This window comes from Phalangium opilio, unplaced genomic scaffold, assembly GCF_054372755.1.
Source record: "Phalangium opilio isolate 3A_F unplaced genomic scaffold, DU_Popi_V2 ptg000045l_1, whole genome shotgun sequence".
NCBI classification, from domain to species: Eukaryota; Metazoa; Arthropoda; class Arachnida; order Opiliones; family Phalangiidae; genus Phalangium; species Phalangium opilio.
The window spans coordinates 4,377,734-4,400,450 of NW_028324168.1; the positions used below are offsets into that span (position 1 = coordinate 4,377,734).

General features: G+C 33.9%; 5 protein-coding genes and 1 long non-coding RNA gene across 13 annotated transcripts in view; 3 read left to right on the top strand and 3 right to left on the bottom strand.

The window, feature by feature from the left end:
- Nucleotides 1–2,065: 2,065 nt before the first annotated feature.
- Nucleotides 2,066–4,661, bottom strand: Cyt-b5 (Cytochrome b5). 2 transcript variants are annotated; one of them, XM_089837842.1, is made up of 4 exons: nucleotides 4,358–4,647; nucleotides 3,844–3,972; nucleotides 3,668–3,735; nucleotides 2,066–2,526 (listed from the first exon to the last, which is right to left on the bottom strand). In XM_089837842.1, the coding sequence occupies exons 1-4, from the start codon at nucleotides 4,475–4,477 to the stop codon at nucleotides 2,442–2,444; spliced, it is 402 nt and encodes a 133-aa protein (XP_089693968.1). In that variant the 5' UTR covers nucleotides 4,478–4,647; the 3' UTR covers nucleotides 2,066–2,441. The 2 variants fall into 2 exon arrangements, with proteins under 2 accessions (XP_089693968.1, XP_089693969.1); XM_089837843.1 differs by having other exon boundaries at nucleotides 2,487–2,623; nucleotides 4,358–4,661.
- Nucleotides 4,662–4,695: 34 nt separating this feature from the next.
- On the top strand, nucleotides 4,696–5,843 carry LOC149676901 (uncharacterized). Of its 3 annotated transcripts, none has more exons than XM_089837838.1 (2): nucleotides 4,696–4,819; nucleotides 5,259–5,843. In XM_089837838.1, the coding sequence occupies exon 2, from the start codon at nucleotides 5,298–5,300 to the stop codon at nucleotides 5,748–5,750; it is 453 nt and encodes a 150-aa protein (XP_089693964.1). In that variant the 5' UTR covers nucleotides 4,696–4,819; nucleotides 5,259–5,297; the 3' UTR covers nucleotides 5,751–5,843. The 3 variants fall into 3 exon arrangements, with proteins under 3 accessions (XP_089693964.1, XP_089693965.1, XP_089693966.1); XM_089837839.1 differs by lacking the exon at nucleotides 4,696–4,819 and adding an exon at nucleotides 4,923–5,032; XM_089837840.1 differs by lacking the exon at nucleotides 4,696–4,819 and adding an exon at nucleotides 5,051–5,122.
- Nucleotides 5,844–5,940: 97 nt separating this feature from the next.
- On the bottom strand, nucleotides 5,941–9,209 carry Fcp1 (RNA polymerase II subunit A C-terminal domain phosphatase Fcp1). Of its 2 annotated transcripts, XM_089837819.1 has the most exons (6): nucleotides 8,980–9,209; nucleotides 8,820–8,909; nucleotides 8,654–8,741; nucleotides 8,217–8,587; nucleotides 7,781–8,153; nucleotides 5,941–7,630 (listed from the first exon to the last, which is right to left on the bottom strand). In XM_089837819.1, the coding sequence occupies exons 1-6, from the start codon at nucleotides 9,207–9,209 to the stop codon at nucleotides 5,966–5,968; spliced, it is 2,817 nt and encodes a 938-aa protein (XP_089693945.1). In that variant the 3' UTR covers nucleotides 5,941–5,965. The 2 variants fall into 2 exon arrangements, with proteins under 2 accessions (XP_089693945.1, XP_089693943.1); XM_089837817.1 differs by having other exon boundaries at nucleotides 5,941–8,153.
- A 240-nt stretch (nucleotides 9,210–9,449) lies between these two features.
- On the top strand, nucleotides 9,450–10,967 carry LOC149676903 (centromere protein L-like). Of its 2 annotated transcripts, none has more exons than XM_089837825.1 (8): nucleotides 9,450–9,585; nucleotides 9,664–9,776; nucleotides 9,848–9,938; nucleotides 9,997–10,032; nucleotides 10,091–10,442; nucleotides 10,508–10,610; nucleotides 10,684–10,746; nucleotides 10,830–10,967. In XM_089837825.1, exons 1-8 carry the CDS (start codon nucleotides 9,462–9,464, stop codon nucleotides 10,908–10,910), a joined length of 963 nt encoding a protein of 320 aa, XP_089693951.1. In that variant the 5' UTR covers nucleotides 9,450–9,461; the 3' UTR covers nucleotides 10,911–10,967. The 2 variants fall into 2 exon arrangements, with proteins under 2 accessions (XP_089693951.1, XP_089693950.1); XM_089837824.1 differs by having other exon boundaries at nucleotides 9,462–9,594.
- An 85-nt stretch (nucleotides 10,968–11,052) lies between these two features.
- The window catches only part of LOC149676904 (uncharacterized), a 117,978-nt gene continuing 106,313 nt past the window's right edge, over nucleotides 11,053–22,717 (bottom strand). Inside the window, exons 3-4 of one of the 2 annotated variants that reach the window (XR_016366544.1) lie at nucleotides 14,405–15,804; nucleotides 11,053–11,358 (exon numbers count right to left, since the gene is read on the bottom strand). This is a non-coding gene — a long non-coding RNA (uncharacterized LOC149676904). Of the gene's footprint in view, nucleotides 11,359–14,404; nucleotides 15,805–22,717 lie in introns of those variants that run through there. The other variant, XR_016366543.1, reaches the window with a different exon arrangement.
- On the top strand, nucleotides 11,451–14,554 carry LOC149676905 (uncharacterized). 2 transcript variants are annotated; one of them, XM_089837846.1, is made up of 9 exons: nucleotides 11,451–11,609; nucleotides 11,674–12,108; nucleotides 12,163–12,341; nucleotides 12,423–12,517; nucleotides 12,648–12,840; nucleotides 12,904–13,037; nucleotides 13,779–14,100; nucleotides 14,168–14,335; nucleotides 14,395–14,554. In XM_089837846.1, the coding sequence occupies exons 1-9, from the start codon at nucleotides 11,571–11,573 to the stop codon at nucleotides 14,510–14,512; spliced, it is 1,683 nt and encodes a 560-aa protein (XP_089693972.1). In that variant the 5' UTR covers nucleotides 11,451–11,570; the 3' UTR covers nucleotides 14,513–14,554. The 2 variants fall into 2 exon arrangements, with proteins under 2 accessions (XP_089693972.1, XP_089693973.1); XM_089837847.1 differs by having other exon boundaries at nucleotides 11,451–11,603.

Genomic DNA, 22,717 nt, shown 5'->3' on the forward strand with positions numbered 1-22,717 from the left:
ATCTTATGAACTTCACACACAATTTTATATTATAGTCTATCGTCCGCGCTAGAAACAATCCGTTCCGCCTGCATTTCACTCTATTGCTTCTAATTCAGTAGACAAACTATATTATATAGTCACAGGCACAATTGTTTTTTATCAATATTTAAATTTGTTGTTATTTAGTTTTAATATTCTGGAGGGCAAAATAATTATTAGAAATATTTTATACAAGTTTACAATAGAGAGGGAAGGATTCAGTTCCATCTTTTATTCGTTCTTTTTTATCAAAAATTTAAATTTTCTAATTATTTATTTTTTCTTAAAAATTATGCGTCATTTTAATACCTTAGTAACGAATTTTGTTTTTGTTTGTTATTTCAGCGTTACATTGTTTTCTTACCTTTACAAAACATGGCATAGCGTGTCTTTAATCTTGGGTTTATTTATGGGATAGTTTTTCACCAATTTCTTTTTATCGCGTTAATAATAAATGAGGGGTCATATTTAATTTAATTTAATTTAATAGAGGTTGGTTCTAATTTGCATAAAGATATCATTTCTTACACCTGCGTTTCATTTAGAAATTCAAATTATTTCTAATTTATTCAATGCATCCTAAATTTCACGGGTCATAATTTATCGTTAAGATTATTATTAACATTACACTAGGCTAGTCACGAAATAAAAATTACTAAAATATATATAGGGGGGTTACAATAACATATATATATACTTAACAACTTGTAGTAGTATACAATTTGGATGAAGGAAAGACCGTTTCGACGTAAACAAGGGGGTCCCGGGGTTGATACATTGCCCCTCTGCGCACTCTTGATAAAAAAAAATCTACAGCGCAGGTGCCAAAAACCGGGATGGTAGGAGTTTTACCCCCTTGTCTTTCCCCTTTTTGTTACATAAAAATGGTCTATTCCCAAATATTGTATAACTTCTTTTGTTTCTTCAATTGTGAAATGTCGTGTGCCTTTTTTGGTTATAAAACCCATTTCAAATCTACACCCGCCCATATTTATGCCCTGATAATAGTCTCTTAACACCTTGATACGATCTAAAAATCTTCATTTCAATCGCGGAGTGATTTCCCCGAACTTTATTGAACGTTGAATTCACTCGGCAACTTTATTATTATTATTATTATTATTTTTAATAATTTCTAAGTTCATATTTCATAATTAGTATTATCAATTATTATATAAAATAATAGGTGTCACAAAAGCTACTAATAAACCCACCTACACCCATCAAAATTATCACACATCAACGTCAATTTCAAAGGACGCAAAAACTAAAAAATATATATCAAGGTCCTTTCCTCGTTCAATCTAAGCCTTTATCTTTAACAGATAGAATTACCTTGATTCTTCATTATTGCGCCGTTCAATTTTGTATTTTAGTATAGATAGATAAAAAATAATCGGATCGGAAATTATTGCGCAAATTTGATTAAAATAGAAGCCCAAGGTCTTCTAAGAAAAACTTACTTTTAACTTCTAAAAATGAAATATATCTAAATTATAGACGAAACCCACCACCTAACGAGAGTTTAACTCGTTTAAAATCATCCCTAAACTATCACTAATAATTTTGGAATATAATTAAAAGTCGCGGGAATTATTTTTATTCACTTTTTTGAAAGAATCGTTTAAATTCTTTCAAAAACTTCTTATTTTTTTTTTTTGGAATTTTACAAATCACAACCGTTAGAGCGAGATTTTTATCGTCTGCTATTATTTTCTTGACTACATTATTAAAGAGTACAAAAACTAACCCTACACCTTAGTTAATATATATATTTATTAATATTATAATTGCGAATTTTAAAACCAATAAACCGAGGCTTAAATACTATTACCCTATTCTTACTAACTAGTCAAGCACGTGACCCACCCATCCAGCCAGCCGGACTGACACCCAACCAATTATTTTCTACTCACCAAAGATGAATTAACAAAAGCAAAAAATAAAAATAAATTTCGCCTTACCCTGCCTGATATGTTTGCTTAATTAATTAATTAATTAAACGTGCAATTATATTTAATTTTTATAATAAAAACAAAACAAATAGAACCAAAAATGTGTAAGGTATATTTTTTATACATACATTTCATCCAATAATAAAAAAGAAATTTCAAATTTGACGGTAGGTACAATAGGGAATTAAAACATTTGCTAATATAATAATTATATTTAATTGTAATTAACCCTAACCTATAGTGTTTATTAATTAATAATAGTGGTGTGGAGCTTCTGTGACAGCGATTGTTTTTATGTTTAATTTGTTTAAATTAAATGAACAATAAATTTTTATTTAAAATTTCGGGGATATTTTGTTTTAATTCACTCTAGCAGCCTGTGGTCCCAGCGAATTATATATTTAATATATCATTATTATACCGAATTGTTTACGTTTTTGTTTATTTATTCGTTTATTTATTTGTTTATGACTGCGAACTTATGTATAGTCGATATAGAACTGAAGCAATAACAGCCATCCCCAATGGAATCAACCAACTCTTCCAAGAACTGTCAAATTTAGATTTGTCAATTCAATTTGTTGTGTATAATTTTGTGTGCCAATATAATATTGTTTATATTTTTGTTTGTTTACAGAATGGAACACCTAATTTAAATCAAGATATTTTTGTACTCGCCAAACACACAAACAATGCTTTTTTATAAAACTACAGCACAGTTTTCACTAAAATAAGCGTAACAAACAGACTACTGTATTTTCCTCTAACTTTTCCTACTAGTTAAGCCTAAGGAAGAAGTTAAAATATGCGATATATTTGCAAAAAAGGGGGGGGGGAAATACAACTTGTAGCCACGTACGTTAGCTAAGGGGGAAGACACAATTTCTACCCCTTTTTTAGTGAAAACGGTTAAACGGAAAGGTAGACTAGACTACAAAGTGCAGGTGTAACCAAGCCAAATGAAAGTGATATCTACTAGCTATATAGAGTTAAAAGCGCGAGCGAGGTTGTGGTTAAATGACAGAGGGATAAGAGTTTTATGGCAAAAGCTAAGCATTTACATAGAATAAATCAAACCCCAACCAACAGCAGGTGTTTTAGACTAACTTAACGATGTGTTGCAGTGTTTGGTTTGGGGGGGGGGGGGGTTTAAAAGTCAAAAACCCAAATAAACACACTAATTAGCATAATAACAATAACAATAACCAAAATTTGGCAAAGATCATGCGTTAAAACCCACAAAAATATCATTAGGATAGAAACAGAAACAATTTCCCAATGCCTAATTATGCAATGACAATTATAGTACAAGTACCTTTGAACTGATAATATGATACTTTATACACTTTCCCTCAATAAATCACCAAAAATATTGAACAGCCAATAGCCAAATACATCGTTTTTAGGCTATGAGGATTCATACAATTTACACTAGGAGTAGAAGCTACTTGGTGCACAATAGAGCAGACTACTTTGTCCACCAAGCAGCCTCTACTCGTAGTGTAAATGGTATGAATCCTCCTAGCCTAAAAACGATGTTTCCTAAACCTTATGGGGAATTCACACCCACATACTATCAACATTTACCAAGCTCAAGCCATTTAAACTTAATTAAAGCTTTGTGTTCCATAGCAAAATACCATAGGCCTATGAATTAACTTCAACTAAGATATAATTAAACTTAGACTTACCTATCACTAGATTCAGAGGTCTCAAAACTACTCTTTGCTTGAATTGAAGCAACTTTAGCTCTGTCTTCCTGTAAAAAACATTAAGAAGGGTGTGTTAAATTAATTTAGTAAGAACCCAAGTTGTTTTTAATAAATCTTTATTTATAATTTTTTCCTTATTAAAGGATAAAACTTACTTCAGTTAATTCCCCTATTTTATATTGCACCATCAGTTCCCTGGCATCAGTGGAATGCCCAACATCTTCAAAAGCTTCAGTAGCATCTTTACCCGCTTGTTCTAAAAGGACTTCTTCGCCACCAGGATGCTAAAAACATTTTTTTTTCACTGTTATAAAATATCAACCAATGCAACAATTGGTGATGTTTTATCTCAATATAATGACCTTCAATTTTTTTCTCTTCTCAATTTATATCAGAAAACATTAGGCCTATCTATTACAGTTACATAGTACACACTCTATCCTTAATGGCAATTAGTTTTTATGATAATAAGGTTAAATTTCAATACATAAAAGAATTCGTATTTTGTAAGAGACTACAGATAAACTCTCCTAAGTCGTCGTAACTAAGTTCAAAATATGTTCTTAAAGGGGGTGTATTAGGAAAGGGGGATAAAATAAGCCAAGGCTTAACTCAAAAGATACTCTCCCGGCACATGTTTGTTTCTGAATTAAGACATAACTAACTCACCTCTTCCAAAAATTTTGTTAAGTCGTATACTCCGTGATGAATTAATATCCAAACCGTCCTTTTTTCGTTGTGTTTTGCTATTTCGTCTAAAGAATAATATTTAACTTCGGTATTGGCCATAGTGATGGTGGTAGTGCTTGGCTCGCACGATTTGTCTCGACTTCCCGTCCCGAGTTCCGACAATGAATGAGCAAAAAAAGTCAGTGGGGTGGCTGTACTGATTTACGGTTGGCTGGCGTAACGTCATGTGACCTTGTCGGTCGCTTTAAAGCAAGGAGAGTCAACACTACGGTACCCGGATTTTATTCTAATATTTCCTTTTTCACTTGGTACTCCAATGCGTCTCTTAACCCCGACAATGTATAAGGCCTCCATTTTTGGTAATTTGGTTTTGTGCCACTCTAAGTTTGCTTTATTGCGGACAGTTTCGAGCATAAGGAAACAGCATCTTTCTAGGAAAAGGTTAAAAAATATAATATTATACCATAAAAGAATGGCCTTTTTCTAAATATAAAAAGAAAAATATTAAATGATCTCTTTTTACAAAATAATTAGCATTTAATTAGGCTTAAAAACGAGGACTACTGCGCCATTGCTTTAGTGGCGTCTGCTAAATCGAACCTACCTTAACCTTGCCTCTCTCAAACTGTGAGAATTCAACCAATCACGTATGGGGTAAGTTGTTCAGTTTAGTACTAAAGTAATGGCGGCGCAGTAGTCCTCGTTTTTAAGACGAATAAAATGCTAATTATTTTGTAATGAGAGGTCATTTTTTTTCTTTTAATATTTTTCCTTTTATTTTGAGAAAAAGGCCGTTCTTTTAACTGATATAATGTTATATTAGTCCACGTTTCCTTTACGGAAAGATAACATAAGTTGCGTCATATGTCCTTTATCATAGTGTAAATTCCGGGTGGACGTTTTAAAACGTAAATACGTAATGGCCGCCCCTTCATCGTGGAACCTTGAAAATAAAGCAGACTCTGTCGAAATGAAGGATCATAAAACGTTGGAATTCGAAGATAATTTTAGGCCAGAAATAGATGGCAATAATTCTGAACGTCTACCAGATTCGGATGTTTATCTTAATAGACTAGAAAATCGATTAAAGAAAGTAAAGGGCCTCAATAGTCGTAAAAATCTCATGGAAGGTTTGAAAGAAGCCAGAGAATCTGTCATGGTCCAATTGACAAATCAGTCATCCGATGTTGATTTCGAAACAGAAAATAACTCGAAAAATGAAATCAGTGGTGGACTATCATATATTGAGCAAAAGCTTTTCCCTGATAAAGTTGCAATAAACACTGAAGAACTCTTACACCTTGTCAAAGCCGATGTTTTACAAAAAATAACAGAAATGTCTAATGATGATAATAATTCAAATGATGATTAATTAAATGTTAGCGATTAATTTCTTTGTATTTTTGTTAACAATTGTAATTATTTACAAATTGACAATATTAATGATTAAAAATGAACTCGTGAATTTTTTTTTTTTTTTTTTTTTTGAAGGAAGACTACTTTTAAAATGTTTCATAGCCAAATAAAATCCTTTTTTAAAGCATGCTGCAAACAATCTGCTTAAAAAAATGATCAACTTTATTAACATCAATTCAAAAATTCTCTTTCAACAGCGGCAGCCATTTCTTCATCAGCTGAACCAATTGAATCATTGAATTCGTCACTTTCACTATTGTCACTTTTTTCACTGTTATAAGGAATTTGGGCCGCATCTTCTTCCTCACTCTCGAGAATACCTCCAAATTCTTCCTTCTTTGATGGCAAAGAGCAGTCTTCCAACTCTGTTTCATTTTCGTCACATTTCTTTCTCCGTTTCCATCCCTTGGGGAACTCTCCTCCGCTTAAACTCTCATTGCTGCTAGAATCCTCTTCCTGGTCCATTTTAAGAGTATTTCCGAGTTCCTTCGCGTCATCCGGTTCATTCTCAGATTCTTCACTGCAAGCGTCATCAACTTCTTGCCCCATTTTTGTTATTTCATCCGTGGAAAATGACAATAATGGGCTGTAACTGCTGGAAAACTTCGAATCATCTTCAATCTCTTCATTCTTGGAGTCCGCGTTACTTTCCAGGGCTTTACCGGCTTGTTGGTACAATTGCTTCCTTTTGAATTTAGCAAAAGGATTCTTGGATATTTCTTCAGTTAGGGGATAAAGTCGTTCATCAACTTTTTCCCAACGTTCTGCGCAACAATAGAGCCAATTGGGATTAACCACAAAGACTCCTTTCATCCTTTTGGCCTTTAAAACTTTAATGGTCCCTAATTTAGCGGCGATTAAGTGAGTAGTAACAGAACCATTGGGACCCGACGGAGTCAGCTCTTTTTGAATATTAGCCCCCAAAGATTTGGCTAACATCCAGAGTTTACTCTTTTCAGGTTCCATATTGGTGGGAATGACGCCACTAAAGACAACGTTAACATTTTGAAGTACTTTTCGCCTGACATAAGGGATGACCATCTTCAAATCAGGGATTTCTTTTTTACTATCTTTGCGAAGTTGGTCGTAAAGGTCATAAAAAGCTCTGTGGATCATGGTCAAAACTTCTTCTAGATACAAGAGGTAGTCATCTTCGGGCGCCTCTATCAGTGAAGTTGAGTCGTCAGTTTTGATTTCCCCACTTTCTTTAGACATTTCATCATTATCTAATGATGAAGATTTTTCGTGTTTGTCATTAGAAAGTATCTTTTCATTTTCTGGCGTTGCTTGACCATTCATAGTACAAACAGAATCCACTTCCATCGGAGAATCACTTGCAGAAACTCCCGAAATTTTTTCCATCTTATCATCAACTTCTAAAGAAGTTAACACCTTCTCTTCGGCTACTGAAGATTGTTCCATCTTCTCATCAACTAATGATAACTTGACAACCTTTTCATCAACTTCATGAGTCTTTTCATCCCCTTCCGATGTCTTATCCATCTTTTCATCAACTCCATGAGTCTTTTCATCCCCTTCCGATGTCTTATCCATCTTTTCATCCCCTACCAATGATTTATCCACCTTCTCATCAACGTCTAAGGGCTTTCCCAACTTTTCATCAACTTCTGACGACTTATCCATCTTTTCATCAACTTCTGAAGACTTATCCATCTTTTCATCAACTTCTGATGACTTATCCATCTTTTCATCAACTTCTGAAGACTTATCCATCTTTTCATCAACTTCTGATGACTTATCCATTTTTTCATCAACTTCTGATGTCTTATCCATCTTTCCATCAACTTCTGATGACTTATCCATCTTTTCATCAACCTCTGAAGAAGTCATGTTCTTTTCATCAACCTCTGAAGAAGTCATGTTCTTTTCATCAACCTCTGAAGAAGTCATGTTCTTTTCATCAACCTCTGAAGAAGTCATAATCTTTTCATCAACTTCTGAAGACTTATCCATCTTTCCATCAACTTCTGAAGAAGTCACGTTCTTTTCTTCAACTTCCTTCAACTTTAGCACCTTCTCATCAATATTTTCCAAGATTAAAGAGTCTAGTTTAATCTTCTCCGATGTTTCTTTCACTTTGGAAGTCCTACTCTCTTCAGAGTTTGAAGATGATTCTGACAATTCATTATTATCAGGGACCTTTTTATAATCGTATTTATTCTGATTTGAATTTTTCATTTTGGATTCTTTTCTAGTTAAACCCGGCGGGGCATTAATATCACCAGTTCCACTGAAAAAATGATAGGGCTTAACAGGAACCATATTGGGAGCAAAATTCCAAACATCTTCCCGATCATCTATGATGCAAACCATTGAATCACCGCAAGGAAATAAAGCTCTGAAAGACTCTTAATCATTAATACCCGATTCCTTTTCTATCTTTTATCAAATCTAAGGTTACTTTAAGTTTCCAGACTTTGTTGATTGACTAAAACATTCATCTCTGGATAAAATACGATGGGAAAAATATTTCCCTTGAGGGTCAATTAGACAAGCAATGTGATGAGCGTATGGTCGAGCTCCAAAAGTAAAAATATGAAGTTCGTACAGTTTGGATATTTTTTCCAAAAATACGTCTGTACCAGGACGCAGTTTAGTATGATACCATGGAGATCTAGGGCCGTATAATTGGAAGTGAAAGACATCCTTCATATTAGGATGTATCTCTTCGTTAGTGGTATGAATCAATGTTTGATCTAAATCCACTAAAAGAACCAGTTTACGAGCTTTTAAAAGCCGGTCTTGATCAGCTTTACCTAGTTTTTGAGCTTGCTATTGGAATTGGAGGGAAATGATACTTAAGTTTTAAAATTGCATTTTTTGACAAGATAATCTTACATCTTCCGATATTCTTAGTTCAGGGACACTGTGAATCATACTAACTGATGCATTGGCAGTGACTTCGCCTATTTTTTTATCGTCTAGCCTGTAATTTTCGTTGTTACTTAATTTTAGCACCAAAGAGAAATTACGCGTATACATAACACAAGTTGCGTTAACTCACTGTCGAAGATCAGCACCGCATTCAGCACAAAGATCTTTCATGACAACTGAATGAGTACATGAACCATCTTGCAAAATTAATACTTTTGCCCTGAAATAAAATAAATTTCGTTAAATCAACGAGTTTTATAGCAAAAAAAATATAGTGTATCTTATCTTACCCGGGTTCAAGGGTTCCCCCTTCTTTAACCAAGAGTTTCTCAACAGTCCCTTCATCTTTAGACTTTAATTTTAGGACTTGTTTTTCGTCGTTTTCTTGACTTTTTACTTCGTAAAGTAGGAGGATGGTTCCATGACATAATCGACTTCCCGAACGTACCTTCCATTTCACTAATTTTCCAGGATTTTGCGAGTTAAAACAAACGGTTTTGTTATTTCCACCGGTATTCATCGTTCGTTGTTAGCTAAGCCTAAATGGAAAGCCGTTTGACCCGTATCCCATTTGATGGAAAAATGAACTGATTGGCTGAAGCCTGAAACAATAGCTCACAACGACCAATAAAACTGCTCTTTTAAATCACGTGACAAAAACAGCGCGAAAAGTTTTCAAATTTCGTCTGCTAAGCCTAATCTTTAAAGTTCCTCGTTTTAGGCTTCCCGAATAACGCTTTTTTAAATGATTTTTAAATAAAAATCATTTATTATGAAAAATCGCAGAGTTTTACGGATATTAGATAAAAGCAAGAGCGTAAAACAAGACAGTGACAATGAGTCTGAAAGTGACGCTGAGAGTTTGACAGATGGGGACAAAGCTGAATTCATTACAGGTACTCCGCGTAATATTTTTTTTTTCATTTATAATTTTAGAACTAATTATTAAATTAATTAAAACCACCAAAATTTAGAAATCTGCAATAAAACATGGCAAATTCATAAAGTATCCCCTCTTTATGGTTTCATCTATAAAAGCTATAAACTAAACCAATATGGGAAACTTTTAACTGCTGAAATCCTAGCAGTATGTTCATAAAATAATTATTTTTTTACTAATTAAAATTTATATATAATCATTTAAACAAAAACTATAAGGAAAAAGCCAAGGGTACTGGAGTTTTAACTGACGTAGAAGGGGACATTAAAACTACATTTTCAGTTTTAAATGGGACCAAAGATGATGAAGGTTAGGTTTAAAAATTAAAAAAAAATAATTAAAATAGTTCCCCAATTAAATTTTTCAGATGACAAACCTGGGATAAAAATTCTCGTGTCTTCAAGTAATTAAATAAAAAACAAATATCAATTAAAACAATAATTATATAAAATACTTTTCAGAGGATAAAAATAAAGATATTTTTTGCGGAATTTTGTATAACATCAAAGACCCAAACCACAATTACTCTTTTGAAAAACATGATGAAACCGTATTAACTTTCCTTCCTGTTTTATTAACTCGTGGATTAATTAGTGTCACAAACTGTGTAGTTAAATTTATAATGCAACATTTCAACGGTTATTCAAGCCACTATGAGTTTCCTCCAAATGGATTAGAGTGGCTTTTAATGTTATGGCCTTTTTCTCCAACAAAACCAACATCTCTTGACCTTTTGTACAAAACTAACCTGGAAGATTTAAATTTTATTGAAATTAGTATAGACTACGATACTATAAATAATCTTTGGAGAATGTAATTGCCTTTTAATTATAATTAATAGAAATAATTAAACCTTAATTATTTATGAAATATTTTAGAATACATAATGAAAATTCAGTAGAATTTACTTTAGAGGAAGTTCAAGCTTTTATGGAGGCTATTTTTAAACACGTTAATGAAGCATATAGTCTTCATTTAGAGGTTAATTTAATTTAATTTAATTAAATTAAATTAAAATTTAAATTAAATTAAATTATAATTTAAATTCTTTTAGATGTTGACTTTAAATGATGTTAAAACCGGTGTTTTATCAGCCAGTGTAACGGGAAAACTTAAGGTTTAATACTCAAATTTGTTTTAAATATATTTAACTAGTTTAAATATTAATATTTAATTATTTATGCAATTTTTTTTTTTCAGATTAAAAAACGTGAAGAAGTGTTTGAAATTCTTCGTCATATTTCTGTTAATTGCCTTGATATTGTTTTCCCTCACTCTTAATTATCTGAATTATAAAATATGTATATTATTAAATAAAACTTTTCAATGAATTTAAAATTTTAAAAAATAAATTTTGCTTTATTTGAAATTTCTCCTACAATAAAATACATTCTCCTTGGTTTAGTCAAAGAGAAAAGGCGGCAAGGAGTAGAAGCTACCGCTTAGACAAGGCATATAGTCTGCTACCACGAATTTTCTCGTGACGTCACACCCTCCTAGGCTATCGCTTACCTCGGTTTTGGCGACCATATTGGAAGTCGTCAGCTTAAGCAATACAATTTAGACCCCCAATATTGACGTCACGTTCCCGTAGCTCCTCCCTTCTCAGTACCACTCTATTGGAGGTTCTCTCTTTAATTTTTCTTCTTTAACTTTCCCCCCTAATAACAAGTTCACCATATTTCAGCCAATAAAAAGGGGAGAGAAAGATGCGCGCGCATACCGGAAGCTGAAAAGAAAATTTTCAAAGTGAGAATTATTCAGCCTACCTTTCTACTCCTTTTCTTTACACCCGCTTTGGTTTATTTATCAAATTTTGGCGGGAAATTATATCGTCTGCTTATAGACGCCATGTGATACTTAAGCCTTAGTTTATATTACACTACTTAGTTAATAGGCTAATTTGACGTATTAAAACCCTTTTAATGTTTAAAAATAAACATGCCATTTTCGCTCAGAAGATCTCGTATACACGTAAACGTAACTACTAAATTATTTCTTTAAATATACAATAACTTAAGCCTAACTGAGGTACGTTTTACAGAGCCACAATGCCCGCCAATTATTAAAATCAGGTACCAGAAATGAAAAAAAGGAGTTAGAACAAAGCATAAACGACGATGACGATGGAGATGGAGATGGCGAATCTCAAACGCCTAAACTTAGAAAAAAGATTAAATTATCTCCAAACAATGAAAAAAATCAGTTAAACAACAGTAACAAACCTCCAGTAGCTGTTAAAGGTTGGAATACGTGTTCCACTGGCTTCACTCCAACTCCTACTACAACTACAACTACAACTAAAAAATTCACACCTAAATTACAAAGAGTTAAGCCTAAATCACGCAAAACCAACAGTGTTACTCCAAAAATTGCACCCAATGACTCAAATATTGAGTATATAAGTGATTCCAATAGTGATAGTACAACATTTATACCGGAATCTCCGTGTGTTACCCCAAAGAAAAATGAATATAATGTAAGGTTGTACTGAAATAAGATTAAATATAGTCTTAACGACTTAAAAATGTAGGAATTGGAGCAATTATCATTAAGTATTTCGGCTCCAAACACCCCTGATGTTAATGAGAAGAAAGAAGACAGGGGGACAACGTGGATTCAACAAATAACTTGGAAACCAAAGACACCAGAAAAGGCTAAACCTGATTTGACAATGCTTTTTGATTCGGGCAAAAAGAAAAAGCCCTTAAAGTAATGATTAATTAACTATATTAGTTAGTTAATTAATTAATTATATATATATTATTAATTATATTGTAAAACGTTCGACAGGGGTGGCTTTGCTGATAATCTACGTAAATTACAAGTCAGAGAAAAGTCTTCCAAAGCTATATGGCAACTTGAAAAGACTAAATCAGTTAAAAAAGGTCATTAATTTGTTTAAAATTATGATGTTAATATGTTAAATTTGTTTTCGAATGTATATATATATAAATTTTGAATGACAATTAAAATTCTGTTATTAATTTTATAATTCCTTTGAACTTTATCTTCCAGCTGATGTTAAACTATTTTTACTACGCGTTTTGGAATTGGAAAAAGAAAGGGGTTTAATTTACGCTAAATGTCATGTTGAATTAAGTCCAAATGAAAAAGAACCTTTGGATATTATCAATTTGATTCTAAACCCTAAGATAGTGGAGGAAACGGTGATTGAAACTGGATCTTTAATAAGTTTACATCCTCCTTGGTAATTATTTGAAAATTAAAAATAATTTATTTTATAATATTAAATTAAAAATATTTATAACAGGCAAAGATTAAAGCTAGCGTCAAAAATCATAATTTTTCCATCTCCATATTTGGAAGTTTTACTTGAAAAAGATGCTAACATCGCTATAGAAAATATAGAAAGGGTTCTGCAAGAATGGAACTGCCCTTGCAGAGGTAATCTACAATTTTAGACCAATCTAGACCTAATTCTACCATCAAAATGGCGTCAATACATCGTTTGCTTTGTGTTTTAATCATGCAAAGGCTTAGGAGTCGTCAATCCTTTGTTTACTTTGTGTTTTAATCATCCAAAGGCTTAGGAGTCGTCAATCCTTTGTTTACTTTGTGTTTTAATCATGCAAAGGCTAAGGAGTCGTCAATAATTTTGTTTACTTTTTGTTTTAATCATGCAAAGGCCTAGCAGTCGTCAATTCTTTGTTTACTTTGTGTTTTAATCATCCAAAGGCTTAGGAGTCGTCAATCCTTTGTTTACTTTGTGTTTTAATCATGCAAAGGCTAAGGAGTCGTCAATAATTTTGTTTACTTTTTGTTTTAATCATGCAAAGGCCTAGCAGTCGTCAATTCTTTGTTTACTTTGTGTTTTAATCATGCAAAGGCTTAGGAGTCGTTAATCCTTTGTTTACTTTTTGTTTTAATCATGCAAAGGCTTAGGAATCGTCAATCCTTTGTTTACTTTGTATTTTAATCATGCAAAAGCTTATGAGTCGTCAATCCTTTGTTTACTTTGTATTTTAATCATGCAAAGGCTTATGAGTCGTCAATCCTTTGTTTACTTCGTATTTTAATCATGCAAAGGCTTATGAGTCGTCAATCCTTTGTTTACTTTGTATTTTAATCACGCCAAGGCTTAGCAGTCGTCTGCCATATTGAATTCTTCGTTTATTTTTATTTCAGCTGCTGGTCTTCACCCAAATTCCTGTCCAATGTCAAAAGGGGGCGGGGAATCAGGGGATTTACCACCGACATTAACCGCTAAGCCTAACTTAAATAACTCTCAGTCTCAACCTATTCTTAAAAACATTGTGGCTTCTCAACAAAGTAACTCTAGTGGCCAAGGGACACCCATTAGCAGTTTGGAAACGGGCAAACATCGATACAGTGTCCTTAAACAGGTTGAAAAATCGGGAGGGTGCGATAGCCAAATAAAACTAGCCACAGTTCAGGGAAAAATTGAATCAATTCTTCATAGTAACGCGGGAAAAACGTTCGCGCCAAAGTTAGTTAGAAGGAAGTTACTTCAATAAAACGACGCTAATTGATGAGTTAATTAATTAATAATTTAGATATCAGTGTTTAATTAAAGACGAAGACGGAATATTTTGCTTATTGGATTTACCATTAATAAATAAAGCGCGTAAAGAAGATGATTGGTCGCGAATTTTGCGCGATGGAATTGGATTAAAATATCGGTTTATCGGATTGAATATTTCTCAGAGATTACTTACCCAAAGGTGAACTAACATTTACGGATTTCGCGAACTGCGAATAAAAAACAATAATTATTTTTTAGCGCTACTTACGTTTTCGACGAAATTAAACAAGTTTCTGGAAGCCATGATGATAATATACAAGCCTTTGTTTACGTTTTCAAAGCCTTGCACGGTGATACTAAGATTAAATTGGTTTAAAAGTTGTAATATTTGTAAATAAAAGTTGGTTTCTCGTAAAAATGGTTTAATTTTATTAAGTTATATAATAAGCATAAGTTCGTAAGTTTGTCACTGGTTACTGAGAGCTTGTCATGAAGTGACTGAGGTAGGTCATAGATTCAGGGTAAAGCGACGCCTGGTGCAAAAGGCGCTGTCAAAGGCTTAGTACATGTCAGAACATTTAATTAGGCGTTGCACCTAGCGGGGGGCCTTATCAGCGCCCCCCCCCCATTGTCGTCCATCATATTCCCTTATGTACCAGCGGAACCGCCGTCAAGGCACACGGGTTCGGCCAGCGGGCCCGGCAACGCCCCTTGAGCAGGTGACTGAGGCCGGACACCGTCAGCGGCGAGCCCAGCCAGGAGGTGGTCGGCGACAGGGATGGACTAAGGCAGCAGAAGGCTCGAGGGGACGGAGGATTATGAACCGAGCACAGCAGTGCCATACGGTCAAAATGTGTATCCGCGACACCCAGAGGGTTGTCAAGAGCTGGGGATGAGCCATAGCAACACCCGGACGGGGACGAAGCGGCCGAGCAAAACGTTCGCGGAACGGGACAGGGAAAGGTCCGAACCAAGGGCGAACCCAAGGAACCATCCTAACCGGCACACCGAACTCGGGCCCCCTCCGCCACGACAAGGCCTTTTGCTCTGCTCCACCAGGGTGACCACCCGATGGAGCGGGAGGGGGAAAGGGCTTAGTACAGACTAAATGGGAAGAAGTCCTGCAAAATTAACCGAGTGTAGTCAATCAATTCTCGCTTGTCGTTCTCGAACTAGCTCGAGCTCTAAGTGTTTAGGGCTAGCATTATGAAGTATAGGAAGTCTTATACTTATGGGGAACATATCTTATAAACTTATGTAATGAGTGATAATAGTTCTTATGACGTCAGCCTATGCCTACTAACGTGAATTTATAGAATAGCATAGGAAATAGCTTAAAATTTTATCATTAATTTTGTCCTAAACAAAAATTTGATCTATTAGAGCATTATCTCTCTTTGGGAATGTGAATCACCTCACGTTGTACAAAACTTGGAAGCTCTTGGCCCTAGTTACTGAAGGAATTAAAAAAACCAACCTGTTGAATTAAGATTCTCATCCGAGATGAAGTGGCATCATCTTCTCCCTCTCTCTCTCCAGTAAGGGTTATCAGGAATCATCCCCAAGGTGGCTCATATCCAAAAAGTTCGGTCTAGACTGCTTGGTAGTAAAAAAGAAGGCGGGCTAAGATGGTACTTTCAGTGTTCCACAGTTTTCCAGTAATTCTACCTAAGCACAAAATAAAAAAGAAAAAATTTAACCCTCTCATACAGTGAAAGGGGAAAAAAGGTACACCGTTGTAGGTAAGCTTAACTTACTGAAATTGTACGTAGGTAAATGACCCGCGTATCCCAATTTAGTTTATCTAAAGATTTTGATCTTTATCTAGGACCCCGCGCTTTCTTGGAAGATCAAAAATAAAAATACTTCAAGAGGATGTGTGCCTTCTTTACACGATCACCGTCTTATGTTCTCTTACTGAGACACTTTCTTAAAAAGCCTAATCATTTAAATTTAATTTTAAAGTTTATGGAGTCCTTGCAGGCTTAGTAACTAACGATTTGAAACATTTGTGGTTCAATTGTTAACTTGTTTATTTGAAAGAGAAAAAAATGCTTAAAATCGATGTTTCAAATAGTTTTAGGTGTATTTTAAGCCTATTTTTAGACTAAAAGACTATTATAAACTGGAATTTTTGGTCTATTTTTAGTTTGGAACAACTTATAATTAGTACTTTGGTCTATTTTTAGTTGGAACAAATGGTTTTAGGTCTAATTTTAAGTCTATTTTAGACGATAAGACTACTATAAACTGGAATATTTTGGTCTTGGAACAACTTATAAGTAGATATTTTGATCTATTTTTAGTTTTAAACCATTTTAAAATTTGAAAAATGTCTATTATTAGTTATATATTGATTTAATTTAAAACCAGAAAAATTGGTCTATTTCTTCTGTTATTCAAAGTTATTTCTACGTCTATTTTTTTTTTTTTTTTGAATAGAGTAACCAACCAGAAGAGACGAGATAAAACTGGTCTACTCTATTTTAGACGTATCATAATTCACCCGCCCTTTCCCCAGTTGAAGTCTCCAAAAAACACTATAAAAACATAACATACATACATTCGTCCTGAATTCGTATAAATATTTTATGGAATAGATTAGAGCGTAGCAAATTTCTTATCTTAAAATCTTACGCTACAATTGAAGTTAAAGATCTAAAATTAAATCAAGTAGAGAGAAGAGTCACTGAAAATTAATCACTACACAATTTTTCTTTTTGAAATTCAAATTAAGACCCACTTTAAAACAAAGAGAACGATTGTTCCCTTCCGAATTAAAACTAGTTTAAATTCCAACAAGTAAATAATGAGAATGGAATTTAAATAAATTATAAAAATTCCTTAATTGGCAATTCTACGTTATCTTAACATGTTGTCAACATCTATACGGAGTACCATCCAGAAATAGGCCTAATGTTTCCCAATAAGGAGAGACTCCCTTAGGCCTAAAATAGGCCTTTCAAAAACAGAAAAAGCTAGATTTTTGACCATCTGGCTCGATTGATTTCATTTAGTTATTACACAATCGAGGTCAGTAATCAGAAAGACACGAAACTTCAGTTCCTCGAGCAAAAGGCAAGTTTCTCACGACAAAAAGCTTAGTGTCGAAACTCAAAAATCAATTGACATAAGCTATAGGCCTACATGACATTGTTTAAAATTAGACTGAACTTTTGTAACACGAGATATATCATTTTCACTTCCGAATATGACGTCAATTAAAAGATAATCCCGGAAGCTCAAGAGAGCAGATTTTCTCATCATCACCCCACAGATCCCGTTGCCATGGCAACAGAAACGGATCTTTAAGACTTACAATGATTTCCGTATTTTAAAAATAGGCCAAAAACATTACCATGACATTACATAATCTTAATTGAATGAATTCCGACATCACACTCTCGTGACGTTAGCAACACAAAACTTTCTTCCTTGCACGCGACACTTTCTTTCACCCCAAAAAAAGTTTTTTTCCCGCCAAAAAGAAGAATTAGGCTTAATGGTTAGGGTTAACGATTTCTGCATAGGAAACATTTCTTAAGAGTAAAACTATAGTGACCGTGAAAGTTTGACTTCAATACCACACTTTATTGATCGGGGGAAACCGATATAGTTGTAACTGAGGAGAAATACCTGGAAACTATTAATTTTTACAACTACTGTTACTACGGCTGTAAAACATACACGATAAAACCAAGGCTTAGACATATAGCCTGACATATACAGCTGCCATCTCTTAACCAACCTCGAATTTAATACATTTCCCCGTGAATAGTGAATTCTGATTAGGCCTACTAAAAGTTGACAAACACGTGTTTTACGTACCACGCGAAATATTACCTATTTCGCATGTTACAACCGAATAAATTTTACCTATACCGTATATCTGGGATTTTTCCCATAGTCTTTTTCTTCTATATCAAACACGTGGTGAAATGTGGTCTAGTAGTCATATGATAGAAAGGGAAGGTTAGATTTATATTAAAAAGTAAATGAAAAAAGAATATGCGTATATATTTAATCGAAAATCTACACGCTAAGGTGCGTGATGTATGTCTATGGTTCTTTTAATTCTTCATTGCGACCTTCAAACGTAGGTGGAACTACCCTAGTTTTAGTTTCGCATTGTGCCTTACCAACTTTTGCACGAAATTCAAAGTCATTTTCCCGCCCATGTTATAGACAAGTGATTTCATAATTTTAGGAAACGAAACCTCAGGCCCATTTTCATTCATAACTCATTTTGAGTTTGTCTTAAACTGCTTATAACTTCCGTTGTAAAATACTTGGAGAAAATTCGGAAGTTTCATCGTAAACTAGACTTTCCATACAGTAATTACTCCAAGTATCGTAATTATAATCCTAGCATTATACTTGTAACAATCGACTAAACTTTGAACTAATAATATCAATCAACTCATCTATTTTTCTTTCAATTAATATATCATAGCTTCTGATTCAGAATAGATAGAGAAAAATTTAAAATATCAGCGTAAACTAGACACCACATACAGTATTTACTCCAAATATAATAACCCTATCAGTTAAAATGTGGTCCCGGTAATCAATTTAAGTTTAAACGAAAATTTCATCTCCATTTTATTACAGATTATTGGGTTTAATCCGGGATAGATCATCCTAATCTCTGACCGCGACGGATTAAGTTTAAATAGATATGAATATTACTATTAATTATTGCATCACACTTTTCAATAACTGACTAATCCTCAATTCCACTTAATATGTATATTGGAGTCATAAGATCTATGACTTAGCGCTTTTGCTGATAATACACACACCGTTCTTATCGACGTTATAGGATATCATCGAAAATACAGGTTTTACTCGCTAGATGGAGCTAGAGGTTCTATATTTATGGAATTTCATACATATCCTATAACGCGATTTTACTTCTATAAATACGCCACTAAATCTGATCTCTGATGACAACAGATACTGAACATAATAAATCACTTTTATTGAAGTCAGGTATGTTTTAAATTACCCCAGGATAAAAGTGAATTCGATGAATTCTTGAATTAAGTCACAGCATAAGTTTATAATATATGCTCCATAGTCGCTTTACCTTGAATCTATGACCTACGTCACTTCATGACAAGCTCCAGTTTGTAACCAGTGACAGACTTATGGAACAAATCCTATGAACTTATGGTCAAATATTTGAGGTTTACCAATTTTGCCCCTAGTTTTACATAGTTTACAATAAAGGGTTTTTTGCAGGCCACCCAGTGTTGCCAGACCGTTGGTGAGTCGAGAGATTGTAGAGATAAAGGCTAGCAGTTCAATTTGAATCAGTACTTGACCAATTTGACTCACAGACAACACTGCATTTAAGTTTAAGCTGAGACAAAAGGGGGGAGGAATTTTCTATAGTAGCCCCTTTAGTACGAACTAAATCTAAAATTAGTATTGTTCTTGGACAAGAAATCAAAATATCATTAATAAAACCTGATTTAATCCTAAGTAACTGAATCCAAAACATCAGGAATCGCTATAAAAATTTAAATAAAATGACCTTGGCAATGGATAAAAACAGGTACACTTTAATTTCAATAACAATAAAAGGCAACCCCTTCACTTACTCCCAAAAAAATAAAAAAAAAACTGAACTTCCCAGTTTTTGGAGCGCGTTTTTCTCCCCAAAATGAATAAGTTTAACTTCATACCGAAGTAAAAGGCATGGAAATCTTTACGACAATCAGGAAATACTTGTAGTAACACGATGCACAGTGCACAGTTAAACTGATAAACAGAGGTACATAGACGTAAAGAAAAAGCTTATAAAAAAACTACTTTGGCGTTCTCTCAAAATATGATCTCGGCCTTGAAATTCAAAACAAACCCTGCATGGATATGTAAATGTAGAATAGTAGACTCTAGCCATACCAGAAGACCCCATCTCTAACGAAAAACTTCCAAAAGAGTCCCGGGATTCAGGAATGGATGTAGGCTTCAACGGTTCTTCTTTTACAACTACCAACAAGAGCATCTTTGACCTTGAGATTATTTTACGTCCCAAACATATTCTTTATTTAGGGCCTAACATCCGTATAAGGATGATACTAATTTTTTTTTCTAAAGATTTTGATCTTGACTTTGAATTATAACTGCAGCCAGGGAAAGGAAGAATTTTAGCTACTTACGAGTTTAGGTTAATTTCAGGGGCGTAAACTTCTATTTGTAGATGATTTCTTAGAATTTACAGGAATTTTCGGCCGGTTTTTGCAGTTTTAAGTAAATAGGCGGGAATTTCATGGTATTAAGCGGGAAAAAGCCTAGAAAGTTGGCGGGAATTTCATTTCGAGCGATTTGGCGGGAAATATCTAGAAATTTGGCGGGAATTTCATTTCGAGCGATTTGGCGGGAAATATCTTGAAATTTGGCGGGAAATATCTTGAAATTTGGTTGGAATTTCATTTCGAGCGATTTGGCGGGAAATATCTAGAAATTACATTTCGAGCGATTTGGCGGGAAATATCTAGAAATTTGGCGGAGAATTCTAGCAATTTGGCGCGAAATTTAAGAAACTTGGCGGGAAATAATATCAAAGGTTTTTGGCGGGAATTTCACGTGAATACACGAGAATTTAATTTTTCCCACTTAAGAAATTCACTTTTTTGAGTAAACAGTAGAGTAAAAATGAGGTTTTTTTGTGTTATCTTTTCTTTTCAGAGACTTAACCATAACGTGGAATTTGACTACGTCGTTATAGATTAAAACGTGTGGAGTGCTTTTATCTTTTATATAGTGTTTGAAAGAAAAGTTCAGGGATAGTTTTGCCTTTAGGATTGACGGCTAAGCCTAAAACTATGGGAGGGGTTTCAGAAATTCAGACTCAGTTATCTAAAGAGAAAACTCTACGTAGGTGGTGGTGGTTCTGTGGTACAGGTTTTTTTTACACCAAACGTTTTTGCGTCTTACAAACGTTAATTTTAGTGTAGGTGAAGATTTTGGTGTACAATTATAATCATTCCTAAAACAACCTTAAATTTTTTTCTGATTTGTGTGAAAATTAATGGACTAAAATTTAGACAAAGCATTGTATTGTCTACTTGTAAATAATTAAACAGTTACCACTTTAGACTATAATATCAGATATATATTTTAAACAAATGCACCATTTAAAAATTTCGGTGAACAAAGGAATTTAATGAATAAATTTTTTTAAAAAGTTTTCTACTTAACTTACGTACATTTTAGGCATAGAAACAAAGAACTATAAAATTTGGCTCGTTGCCATTTTGTTATGATATGGTCTACCGGGTTCAAAAGGTCATTTAAGAATAAATTTAAGCCTAATTATAATAAACTTAAATTTAAAAAAAAATGGACGGAGGTCCTTTGTAAGAAAAACACTCATTGGAGCATTTTTACACGATGCATTTGGTAGCTATAGCTAAATCACACATTTTGTGATATTTATGGTGGTACTTTATTATCAGCAATTAAGCCTAACTTAGTCATTGAACAAGCTTTTTGGGTACCGGATTTTGTCGGCTAATTAACGAGGACTCATTGCTGCTAAGGTGAATGTAGGCCTTGTACCGAGTGCACTAGTTAAGTCTACTTTGAAATAAATTTATATGCATTTAGTTTCTAGGAAAATTTCAAAGTTCAATCTTTTCCTGCTAATAAACACTTTTCTTTTTCAACCTCTGTTGTTTTTTTTATTTCTTATTTATCTCGGTTAAACATATATTAACAAACAATGAAGAATTTTTCGAGATTAACGTTTCAGTGCACGAAATGTCCCGGATAAATTAACGAAAACCTCATATAATGATTTATTCCAATATTTTCGAAATTTATATAATTTTTCTTTGTGGGAATTATATTATACTACTTAAGGGAGAGTGAGATGGTTTACTTTGAAAAGAGTTAGACCTAACTCGGCCCTAATGATGTACGTCTACTATGGCCTAAAACAATAATAATAAGTTATCGATTGATTAGGCTTAGTATATTTTAAGAAATACCGATTAGACAAGGTGCAAAGACTGAAAATGTCTATTAGGCTTTGGTGCAAGGGCTCAAGAGGTAAATTAGGCTTAGGTGCAAAGACTCAAAAGGTAAGGTAAATCTAGGCTTAGGTGCAAGGACTCAAGAGGTAAATTAGGCTTAGGTGCAAGGACTCAAGAGGTAAATTAGGCTTAGGTGCAAGGACTCAAGAGGTAAATTAGGCTTAGGTGCAAAGACTCAAAAGGTAAGGTAAATCTAGGCTTAGGTGCAAGGACTCAAGAGGTAAGGTAAATCTAGGCTTAGGTGCAAGGACTCAAGAGGTAAATTAGGCTTAGGTGCAAAGACTCAAAAGGTACATTGGGCTTAGGTGCAAAGACTCAAAAGGTACATTGGGCTTAGGTGCAAAGACTCAAAAGGTACATTGGGCTTAGGTGCAAAGACTCAAAAGGTACATTGGCCTTAGGTGCAAAGACTCAAAAGGTAAATTAGGCTTAGTTTCAAAGACTCAAAAGGTCAAATAGGCTTTTTTGCAAAGACTCGAGAGGTCAAATAGGCTTTTTTGCAAAGACTCGAGAGGTCAAATAGGCTTTTTTGCAAA

Coding starts and splice junctions, on each gene's coding strand:
- LOC149676903 (XM_089837824.1), top strand. CDS start 9,462: ATGAAAAATCGCAGAGTTTTACGGATATTAGATAAAAGCAAGAGCGTA. Junction 10,033..10,090: donor AAAAATTCTCGTGTCTTCAA/GTAATTAAATAA, acceptor AATACTTTTCAG/AGGATAAAAATAAAGATATT. Junction 10,611..10,683: donor CATATAGTCTTCATTTAGAG/GTTAATTTAATT, acceptor AAATTCTTTTAG/ATGTTGACTTTAAATGATGT.
- LOC149676905 (XM_089837846.1), top strand. CDS start 11,571: ATGCCATTTTCGCTCAGAAGATCTCGTATACACGTAAAC. Junction 11,610..11,673: donor GATCTCGTATACACGTAAAC/GTAACTACTAAA, acceptor TACGTTTTACAG/AGCCACAATGCCCGCCAATT. Junction 12,109..12,162: donor CAAAGAAAAATGAATATAAT/GTAAGGTTGTAC, acceptor TTAAAAATGTAG/GAATTGGAGCAATTATCATT.
- Cyt-b5 (XM_089837842.1), bottom strand. CDS start 4,477: ATGGCCAATACCGAAGTTAAATATTATTCTTTAGACGAAATAGCAAAA. Junction 3,973..4,357: donor TAACAAAATTTTTGGAAGAG/GTGAGTTAGTTA, acceptor AAATGTTTTTAG/CATCCTGGTGGCGAAGAAGT. Junction 3,736..3,843: donor AAATAGGGGAATTAACTGAA/GTAAGTTTTATC, acceptor TGTTTTTTACAG/GAAGACAGAGCTAAAGTTGC.
- LOC149676901 (XM_089837838.1), top strand. CDS start 5,298: ATGGCCGCCCCTTCATCGTGGAACCTTGAAAATAAAGCAGACTCTGTC.
- Fcp1 (XM_089837817.1), bottom strand. CDS start 9,209: ATGAATACCGGTGGAAATAACAAAACCGTTTGTTTTAACTCGCAAAAT. Junction 8,910..8,979: donor GGGGGAACCCTTGAACCCGG/GTAAGATAAGAT, acceptor ATTTTATTTCAG/GGCAAAAGTATTAATTTTGC. Junction 8,154..8,216: donor ACAAAGTCTGGAAACTTAAA/GTAACCTTAGAT, acceptor AGAGTCTTTCAG/AGCTTTATTTCCTTGCGGTG.